Source organism: Glandiceps talaboti, chromosome 11 (assembly GCF_964340395.1).
Source record: "Glandiceps talaboti chromosome 11, keGlaTala1.1, whole genome shotgun sequence".
NCBI lineage: Eukaryota > Metazoa > Hemichordata > Enteropneusta > Spengelidae > Glandiceps > Glandiceps talaboti.
The window spans coordinates 9,367,579-9,379,240 of record NC_135559.1 but is presented as its reverse complement, the minus strand read 5'-3'; the positions used below and the strand labels follow the sequence as shown (position 1 = coordinate 9,379,240).

Below are 11,662 nucleotides of genomic sequence, written 5' to 3'. Positions count from 1 at the left end.
CGGCGTACCTTACAGGCTAAGTGACCATAGACCCTCTTGCGAACAGTTGGTTGAACGCCTAAGAGACTATAGTACTAGTAACTGTAAACAAGTTGGACATTTTTCCTTTAGAAACACAAAAGTGAATCAAAAGTGAATAACAAACTCGAAACATTTGAAGAATTTGAGACTTAAAATTCTCCTGAGGGATGACTGGTGGCAGTTCTTTTTCAAAGCCCAATCACATAGCGATAAAATTACGCCAGGTGTTAAACCTGATAAATATTCATGATTACGAAAACACGTGACAGCCTAAAATAAGATCCAGGCAATTGTCTCATTCCTCGAACAGACATGATACTACAGCAGGTCACATGGCTACCCACGTCAACACACAAAGATCACGTTTCATCTACTGGTGGAAAAACTTATCTCCAGCCGAAGACGACAACCTAACTTGTGACCGCCGCGGTCACCACACACCTTAGACGATGAAAACAGTAAAGACCGCGTGTGAAACACTGAGAAGAGATGGCTAGATAACGGAGGTGTGGTATGTCAAAGTTTTTTTTTATCAAGGTATACATAATGTGATGTTGAATAGATTATAGGTTGGGAAAAGTGAAGAACAGGCTTTGTGGTTGAATACTGCCTGTGTGTTGGTTTATCGTATCTAGTTATTATCGTGTCACATTGTACTGCACTGTATTTTGTTGCCTCTGCCGTGATATTCTTGGTACATTGACTGGTTCGTGCTCGAAAAACAGAGTGTAGTATCATGAAAACTCAGACTGTAAGATATGTCGTGACGTTTCGCCCTCACCGGCCTCCTCTCACAGGGGTTGGCCGATGTGTCACGGCGTACCTTACAGACTACATGAAAATGTAATAGAGATTCAGTAATGCGACGTCTACCTGTTGACTGTCGGCGAAGGGTTATGACAGCTCACTCCCCATAAACATGATCAAACAAAATGGGGTAATCTTATTCATGGGATTATCGTGATGTGAGGTTGAATCTGAATACACGTTGGGAGAAAAGTTTTACAAGTTTTGGTGCAGAGCACGCGGGAGCCCAGAAGATGTATGTCCTTCGTCAAATCATGGATGTATGGGGGGGGGGGGGTGATTCCCATTCTATTCCCCTAATACATCCATGGTCAAATCAAATCTTCAATTTATCAGAGGTCGGAAGCAATTTTTAAGCGTTTGCCCAGCAGTGAATTTCAAGCCTGTGGTGTCATGGAAATATTTTTGCTCAGCGAATAGGAAATACCTACCGTATTCACATATAAACAGCAAAAGCGGTTCAGCAGATGCACACGCGTATTTGCTGGCACTGGCGGCATGACATGAGAGGCCCTAGTTTAATTAATTCAGTGTTTCTAGGGTTGGATGATCGTATACTTTTATTGAAGCAATCACTTCAGTTTTGGTGAACTAATTTCTAATAATTATGTATTCGTTAAACATCAGAAAAGATGAGTTTGAAGCTTTAAATAAAATGGTCGGTTTCTTGCACTATATATTGGCGTGAAATCTTTAGGTGAGCTGGGTGGTTTTTTTAGAGCATGTCTACCTGAGCGAGAGATGGTGTCTGTGATCCCAGCGGGAACAACAGCGCCCTCAAAGTGCAGGCGAACGATATGCTCATTTGGGCTAGTTTAGTCTTGGCAAGTAGTAATTTAAGGTTGGTGGCGCTCTTCAAGGTTGGCACTGGTTGTAGGATCAGGAGTGACTTCACTGATGCTTCTGGTGCATTCATCCTATTAGTATCAAATTTTGATAATGCTCATTTTTCGAATTCTTCAGTGTTTTAACCTTGGTTGGTGGATAAAATTGTTTGGTAATCTTTTAGTTAGTTGTCAGTGGTTGTCGAGGTAGAATAATTTTGCAGCTTTTCTTTGGTGATCTGATTGTCTCACTGGCAAGTGAACTATGCCTGCTCTATTTTGACTGTTTGATCAAGTATTCCGTTCTGTTGCTCTGATTTATGTTTGGTTTTTGACTCCCTTACACTCCAAAATGGCGTTGCCAGTGGATCGGCTGGGTAATGGGTACAATGATACGCAAATGATGGAGCAATCATTCCTTGTACACAAAAGCGTGTGATTGTACAGTAAGATTTTATGAAAATTTGCTATTTTGGATAAACATTTTGAATGTGCTGACTAAGTACATTGTTGTAAACCATAGGCATTGCTCCAGACACCGTTTATAGAAATACTAGCTCTGGTTTGTGAGAAATCTTAAGTAAGGATGCATTTTGAGTTTCAACCTTGTTTGTTTTTACCATGCAAAACATCACTTTAAACCACAGGGGACAGCAGGCATTTAATTAATTGATTGATTGTCGATTGATTGATTTGTTGTGATCGATATCACAAAAAATCAGCTTCATTTAACCACAAAAATTGAGGATTCAATCAATCAATCATTCCATCAAATAATCAATCAATCGATTGATCGATCAATCAAGCAATTATATGCCTGCTGTCCCCTGTGCTTTAAACCACACCTGTTTCTAAATTCTACATACATTATTAATAATCCATTCCACTAAAAGAATGGTATTCAAACCCCACCTGTCTTATCTTAGAATTAGACCAACTCATATATACTTGGGCAATTTAACAATCTTATGATAACATACATATCAGTAATTTCCCCATTTATGGCCAAACAAATCTCTTCTTATGTCAACAGTGCTCAAACTGAAGTTAGAGCTAGGAGTTGATTGAGGATGTTTAAATCTGTATAACACAATAATTTGTCAGTTGTGATTAGTTAGCATCCACCCAAGTTGATAAACACTATAGTCACTCACCTATCAGTAACCAGTAACAAAATAAGTCTGTAAGTCAACGCAGGAAAATACGAGGGTATGATAGTGGAACTTTGAGATTTAGATCTCCTTGTAGTGATGTTTGATTAACAAGTAGTGTAGACAAAGGAAATAGGAGGTGTGAGATATTCACAGAATGTCTGGAGTGAATATCCATAAGTTTGACCGTAGTTTGACCTCTGTGGTCCGAGGTTTGACCCACCAACTAGGAATACAGAGAAGTCAATGACAGTCATGAAACAGGGACAATTGTCACTGCATATACATGTGATAGACTCGGGAGAGAACATTAGATGTGTGAAACAGTGTGTATTTATAACATTATTTCTGCAAGTTCGACACGTGAATGAAAACATGAACTTGACATCATGCAAGTACATGTACAGTCAGATACAGTCTAGGTCATGTAGATAGTAGGTCAAGACCACAGGGAAAAGGATGAATAATCAATTTTGTTCTCGTGGATTTCTAATATTATTTTCTCTATATTTCAAATAATGTTTTAAGTATTGTTTCCTCTCACTGTTTTTTCCTATTTCCTACCGTTATCACTGTCTTATCAGAGTTTACCAACTTTGCATTTTTAGTAGATTGCTAATCGTTATCACAAACTCAAGGGCCTAATTGCCCAATTAACACATTGTGCACTGAGTGTAAAAATCTACTGATCCGTCTAATGCCATTTGTCGGATCAGAAGATGTTTACACTCGTTGCACAATGTGTTAATTGGGCAATTAGCCTGCGAGTTTATTCTAGGATTAGCAATCTACTATATGCAAAGCTGGTAAACTCTGATGAAACAGTGATAAGAGTAGAAAACAGGGAAAACAAAGTGAGAGGAAACAGTATTTAAAACTTTATTTGAAATGTAGAGAAAATAATCTGTAAAATCGCAAGAACAAAATTGATTATTCATCCTTTTCCCTGTGGTCAAGATAGTATCAATCAGTGAATGTTATCATGGGGACAATGTTTGGTGGAGTGTGATTGTCAGAATGCTAACAGCCCAGGGATTTAAGCTCTGCCTCGTTATATTTTAATCCCTGGACAGTGTCATATACTTCTCATGTACATTAGTAACATACAGGGCATAGCAGGGGTTGTTCCCAAGTGGTCCATTAATTAGTGCCATCAAACCCTGATAACAGGGCATAACTGGGGGTTGTTCCCAAGTGGTCCATTAATTAGTGCCATCAAACCCTGATAACAGGGCATAAGTGGGGGTTGTTCCCAAGTGGTCCATTAATTAGTGCCATCAAACCCTGATAACAGGGCATAACTGGGGGTTGTTCCCAAGTGGTCCATTAATTAGCGCCATCAAACCCTGATAACAGGGCATAACTGGGGTTGTTGCCAAGTGGTCCATTAATTAGCCCAACCAAACCCTGATAACAGGGCATAACTGGGGGTTGTTCGCTAGCACACTGATTATGTTATGTGTTTTACAAGTAAATAGAACTAAGACAAATGGACACCACTCAAATGAATACAGTGAAGTTACAGGAACTTTATTCATTGTGACCAAAGTGCTCATACAGACAAAATAAACACTGTATTATTAAGAAGTATTGTCACACTGTAGCAGGTGACAAGTTTTTTAAAAAGCAGTTCCCATCTGCAGCTCTCACCTGATTGGTTAGCTGCCGTTTGAAATGACCAATCGACTTTCAAAGAAGTTAGCTACCCATATCATGGTTGGCTGACTGCCAACACACTTGACCAATCAAATCACAGAAGGGTCAATTCTGCTGATTCAGACTTGCAGCTTCTCATTCTCTAATTGGCTGCTTCCTGGTCATGTGACCAGCCCCTGACACTGACAAGACTGCATAATTAATAACCCGATTATGGCTACACTATCACCTTGTCAATCATCGATAGAATGTTACGTACACAAAATACACCTAGTACATACAGTCCATGGCACTTGAGTACAAAGCAGCAAAATTTATATGCAGTTCTAAAATCTGTTTTTCATCTATGTCATAAGCCAAAGACTATGTATATATTATCTTTTTCCATGGTAACCAATCTTTTATAACTTGATGTAAATATACCTCGTATTTTAATTTTATAGCATTTCCCCCCTAAAACTTTCTTCAACTACAAGCCATACTCAGCAGAGAAAAATAGATCATGTATCTAACACGCTTTCCAGTAAAATATGCCTTCCTTTTTTGGTAAAGTGCACGTGTGCTTTGTGAACAGAATAAATATTACATACACATCATGTCAGCTGGCTTTCACTGTCACACCCCTATGCTTCCAAGAGAATGGTTGAACCCTATTGTGTAATGGGATTGGTGCACCTCACATTGTGAAAGTATAGGGGTGTGAACGTTCAGCTGCTGAGAGTACCAACTTCGTAAGTTGCAAAGTTACAGTAAATTCTTACAAAGCAGTTTTTAAGTTATAGACATGTACAAAACTACAACGCCATATTCAGATTCATAGTCATACATCTAATTCTCTATACGAATGAATACCTGTACATTATGACATGAAAAATATTATCAACTTGGATGTGTGACACACAATAATATCAGCTGTACCCTACAAATTTATGTTGCAATGTCCGTTTATGTTCCTATTTGGTGCTATTACTACATATTAACCCCCCCCCCCCCCCCTAGTGCTGTCAACTTTTCTACAAACTCCCATTTTCAATTTGTTCTTAGTAGTAAGCAAGTTCACTATACACTGAACAGGTATACTTTCAGATTTGTGTCTCTTTATTGCATTGGGGGCGCTGTTTATTGATTTGCAGAGGTCACCAGTTGACCTACTTTTAGTAGACTTTACTCCAAGGCAAGGATAAATGGCACATGTTGACTGTAATTTGCTCTTGTTCACATTCCAAATGAAAGGAGTTTAGACAATTTTTAAAAAAATCATATTGTTGAATCAAATCAATATTGCTAATTTTGTATTTAAGCATTTATTTATTCATTTTTCGACAAAAAGGAAAGAATTAATTTGTTTCTATGGTGATGAAAAATGAGAGATCTGAACAGTTGAAAACATTAAAGTATGATGTTGCAAGATTTTTTTACTTGATCTTAGAATATCAGTTTACAATCTCTATATTTGCATATAGATGTCATGTGACTGAAAACTATCCAATCAAATCAAACCAAACTGCAAAGAATGAAATTTTTAAAATGAAAGCTTACCTTGATATAAACTTTTCATCATTAAAACAAAAACTTCGATCAATTAATTTTGCCAGCCCTCTCTATCATTTCAAAAGTTTAAAATCCAATTAGAAATATCAATTTCTACCGAAATATAAGGGAAATTTTGAAGATCTCAAGACTGTAGAGTAAATAGGATTTGGCGCAGCTAAAATGGTGTATATATTTAAATAAAACGGTTTTTAATTCCTAAAAAAATACACAGATTATACCTTAAAATGCTGAAAATGACCTTTAACCCGACTGTCAATTACAAATGTTAAAACTATTTCACTTCCCAAATCTTTCAGATTTTTTGTAAATCTCAAATCATGGATTCTGGACAGCATAGGCTAATCGTAATTTCATTTGAAAAAATCCAAATTCTCTCCCATTTTTCGAATAGCCTGTAAGGTGTGCTATGAGAGGGCGCCCTCACACATCAGTGTCAACCCCTGTCGTTGAGGGCGTAGCGACATGATGTATCTTACAGCCTAATTTTTGAATACATGGTAATTTCTACCTAAAATTAAATCAGCTGTATCTCTCATTTTTTTGCTTCTATTTTGATACACATCGGGGGAGAACCATTTGAAGAAAATGATTGACTTTCACATACAAGGGCAAAAATAAAAAATCTTTTAAAAGGCTTAGCACAGGAAAAATACTTCACCTTGACCATATTTTGAAATTTTGTTACTCAATAAACATCAGCATATAATACAAGCATTTGCCTTGAGAAAATGAGTTGTGTCCGAAATCGGAGAAAGTGAAGAAAAACAAAACAAAAAACAAAAATATTAAAATTTGAAATAGCTGACTAAAACTTGGCGCATATTGATTATGGCACAAACATATTATGTACGATACGGTATTATTACAAAACAACTCCAGACACCCAAGAGAATCAAGTTCAAATGTTTTTAAAATCCACCCACGTATAAATTAACATTGGGTTTGCAAAATACAGTGACGCTGTTTAAAATTCACCTTGGTTTGACACATAATAACACAGAGTAAAATTTGACACAGATTATTAAATTCTCTACAGATATTTTTCTGAAACATCAAAAAAAGGTTGTATAATTGTGCACCAATTTGTCCATTTTTTTTAAAACATTGTAATCAACACAATTTGAATATTCATAATTACAAGGTGTGTGAGGGTCATGGGTTACATCTACGAAACAATAAAAATGTCTGTTTACTACCAGAAGAATGCCTCGAATCCAAAGAAAGTGAAGATGGTTGTTGAAAACTGTGTTTCGCGACCCATCCTGATGGACCAGCCACCCCTATTTTTATGAAATATTAGACTTACCCATAAATAGAAAACTTTTAAGATCAGTCGAAATAGTCAGAAAAATAGGGATGCACACACACACGCAGGATGTGTCTAAGTTTATACATAGATTTAAGACATACAAACAACAATAGCAACATAGCAGACTATATATGTAATAAATATACAATTAAAGACCAGGTGATCTGCTCAGTCTCTGAGACACTTAGTTTTCTTCCCAGCCAAATTTGAGGGTCTAAAAACATTTCTTTCGTAATGACGACAAATCTAGAGTTAGACCCACTCCATTTTTCTCAAATTTCAAGAAATTCTTATTTTGAGATATCTAATGTACTTGCAAGAGAATTGTACCATCATCGACTTCCATTTGTCATAAATACACAAACATATTTCAGAGAGTTGTTGAATTTTCATTAAACATCTATATCTATCCTTCCCTCCCCTCATTGTGTTGTTTTTGGTATGTCCCAAATATTCTTTTCTACATAAGCCTGGCTGATTCTATTGGAAAATAGGTGTGACAGTGATAAAACTTCCATTTTTTTTCTTTTTTTTTCAAGTTAAAACATCTCAAGTCATATGATTTGGATAAAATGAAAATTGATCTTGAAACTCAAGTTTAAAAGTTCCTACTTCACAAAAAAAAATGTTTCGCAAAATATGTCAATGGTCATGTGTGCTTGCTTCTTTTAAAATTATGTGCCTAAAATTCAGTAATTATTAATAATCCGTGATAAAATAATTATCGCTAACTCAAACATCAGCCTCTTCGCCCTCGGCTCCCTTGATACGCAGACGAGCAAACTCCTCAAAGATAAAATCGTCGTCACGCTCTGGGTATTGGTTGGCTTCACCGCTGTGGAAATGAACACGAAAACAATTACCATAAATCTTTGGTAGTAAATATATTTCTTTTTCATGAAAGCAAGAAGTTAGGCTACAGAAAAGTAATAGTGGTTAGTTGTTCATACATCTTTGATGTCGAAATTGTGTATGTGTAAGGTTAGAAGGCAGAAATACATTTAGTGTCATCACTACCATATGACGTTTACATATACGCTGAGTAGACTACAACTTCAAATCACGAGCTTGGCAGTATTACATCACTTCTGCAGCCAAGTTGCCAATTACTTTGGTACATTTTTTAATCCACTATGTACACATTTCTTCCTAACACTGTGGAGTTCATGCCCAATTGAAACTTGACTGGAAAATCAAAATGGCCACCTATTGTGAAGTATGCCCTCTATGGCAATGTGACTTGAAAAACAAGAACAAAATGGCCACTTAGTGTAGAGTACGCCCTCTATGGCAAGTTGAAGTTGAAATAACAAAATGGCCACTTCCAGTGTACATTTCAGTGGGTTGTGGTAGCGCTAGAGTGCTTTCCAATCTAACATTGTTAAATCAAACAATGTAGAGTTTCTTGAATGACTACATTATGGCATAATGAAACATAGCAGCTAAGGACCACTAGCAGGAAAGCAACAGAGAGAAGCATAGATCAGGACCCTACACTACGTTCGGCAAACATCATTAGCTTTAGCATTAATTCACAGACATTTTTTTGTTCTTTCTCTTAATTGTAAACAATTCTTCTGTGAAGAGGTATAAAAGGAAAGACGCACTCTGTTTGTTTTCGTTTCTGACAACAGGAACATCATATACTTTGATGAACTTCTAGTGAATTTGTATATTTTCTTAACTTTGATAGCAAGACTGACACTGTGTGAGTCAAGTACCATTAACGATGATTCCCTAGTCACAACCAAACAGTACATGCCAGCAAGAAGAAGTAACATGGGATAAAACATAGAAGCAAAAGTTTTGACATATTTTCCCCTACAAAATATGCTTTTTAAGGCATGAAATATTTCAGGACAGGAAACACGAAAGGGTAAAAAATTCATTCCTGGTTCCCAGAAAGCTTACTGGTTGTAGCAAAATCATTTGTTTCTATCACAGCAGAGTGTAAATAACTAGCTAACTACTAAAATGAGACGACTGAACAAGCTGTATAATTCAGTACTGACATGATACGACTACTGAGAACTGAGACATGAAAAGGTCAGACGGAACCAAATGGACAGGACTGATGACGACGACATGACACATTTAAAAATAGCAGCACAGCACACTGTTAATAAACAAAAACAACAACAACAACACACTACTAAATGTGGGAGGACAAATTGTACCTGTATCCATGCATGACTTTTCCCACACAATATTTACTTGATCTATTGTTCGGGTCCTGATCATCCCTATAGGTGAAGCAACAAGCATGAAAATGGAAACATTACTGCTGAGGACAAAATAAGCAGGCCACAGACAATGGAGCTGACGTACCTCCCCTCCCCCAACCACCTCAAAAAAACATACCTACAAAACAAGGGAGACTGCTAAACAGTGATAATTGTATGAGCAACTAGGCAAGAAACACTAATGCCCACTTTTTAGATTTCATAGCATCCTCTTGTCTACTTGAAGTACTCCTCTATCAACAATGTTTGTACCTTCCCTTTCTTTTCTGTGGACTCTTCCAAATACTCTTCCCTGTAGTTGACACTGAGGGCACTGTTCAATATTACCCAAAGTGCCATACCATTTTTGGGACTGAACCACTTAGGTAATGTTACCTGGACAATACCAAAATCTAGGAGCAGAAGGGGGGTGAACACTTATTTACACTAATTCTTGTTGCCAAATCTCCCCTTAATTTAGTTTCAGACCTGCCTACATCTTTACAAACACTTAACTTTGTGACATGGGCATAGGAATTGAAATATATTTGTTTATAGCAGTGTGTTGAGAAGGTTATGGGAATATCTCATCATCACATAGACTAGAAAATTGGAGTTTCTTTTTTCACCAGCAACTATAGCTTTACCAGCCTTTCCATATATTCAAAAGCAATTTTACTGAGAAATTGCTTGTGACTCATCAAAATGTGGTCTTCCCCTATTCCTTACGATGTAGAGACCCCTCAGGAAAACCATGGTTTATCGTTTTGACCCACAGCAACAAACTTTCTCTTTCATTTATTAGCAGGTATGGTGGTATTTGTGTCTTGTTTCTTTTACCTTTCATTTACGACTCATGATCCACTTTTCACTTCATAAATATACCTTCTCAGTCTCCCTTTGGAATGTAGCCATGTTATAGGACGATTGAGGTGCATCAAAATTTCTTGCACCCTTTTTCTCTTTTTTTTTTAAAAGGTCTATCCCAGTAAGGCCAAATAAAAAAAAAATAGTGTGTTTCCGATAATCTGAATGACCCGAGTTTAAGCTACCGACCCTAACATTTTTTTACATGCAAAAAAAGACAATGTAGTTCTATTTCCCTGTACATTTTCTTGGTTACTTTTTTATAACAGTACAGCTTGGATATTGTGTCCGTCTACTTTTGAATCACGTAATTGTCTTCAATTTACTTCTTTTACACCTCATCAACTGTTATGGAAATATTCCGACCAATGAGTATCTTGTCTTTGGGATGAAGTAATTTAACAAAATAAAATGTAAAATAAAATAAAATCCCGACCTACCCACCCTATGAAGTAATGTTATCGGAAACACTCATTTTTTTTTTCATTTCTGCCTAATGTTATAGGATGGTATGGTTGAAAGTGTTAGTGAAAAAAAATTCACTTCAATTCAAGGGTTCACACAGGTTAGATTTTCAAAATAAAAATTTATGCAACTGAAAAACAAAAGTTAAGTTAAAAGGTTTGGTTACATTAATTTTTTAGTATTGACCAGTGGACAATAACAGAGCGAATGTTAGTCAAGAATTGATGTAACATTGCAAATCAACACAAAGTGAACACGAGGGTTATGATGGAGATGGTTGGAGCTATATTAGAAAATGCATATTTAATAATAACTTGAAGTAAAAGTTAGGTTATGTTACAGAACATTTTGAGGGGACTGATGCAAGGGTGGGCCGGGTTGACATAAACATGACAATGATCAGACAACACCAGACAAAAGCCACTTAAAACAAGTGCAAACCAGTCTAGACAAACAAGAGTTGAAGCATAGACAGACCCTACACGACAATGTGTAGGATCTATGGTTGAAAAGATTGAAACTGGGCTTGTCATATCTAGTCCGACTTAGACCAGCCAAACTGTATATGTGCAGCAACAACAACAACAACAACAACAACAACAAACATGATAAGATACACATGACCACACATTTTGCCTTGGGATTATATCATTTGTATCCAGTGGTATAATAAATTTAAATATTAAAGATGGAATATACTTAAGAAACCATGTAAATCTGTTACCATGGTATCAATGTCAAAGTTAAGGTCTATAGGACAATACACAATGGGTGGAAAAAACCATA

The 11,662-nt window shown here is 36.6% G+C and overlaps 1 protein-coding gene across 1 annotated transcript in view; it reads right to left on the bottom strand.

The window, feature by feature from the left end:
* Positions 1–4,320: 4,320 nt before the first annotated feature.
* The window catches only part of LOC144441907 (arrestin red cell-like), a 110,503-nt gene continuing 103,161 nt past the window's right edge, over positions 4,321–11,662 (bottom strand). The window contains exon 11 of the mRNA XM_078131165.1: positions 4,321–8,157. Coding sequence (XP_077987291.1) covers positions 8,055–8,157 — 103 coding nt within the window. The 3' untranslated portion in view covers positions 4,321–8,054. The remainder of the gene's footprint in view (positions 8,158–11,662) is intronic.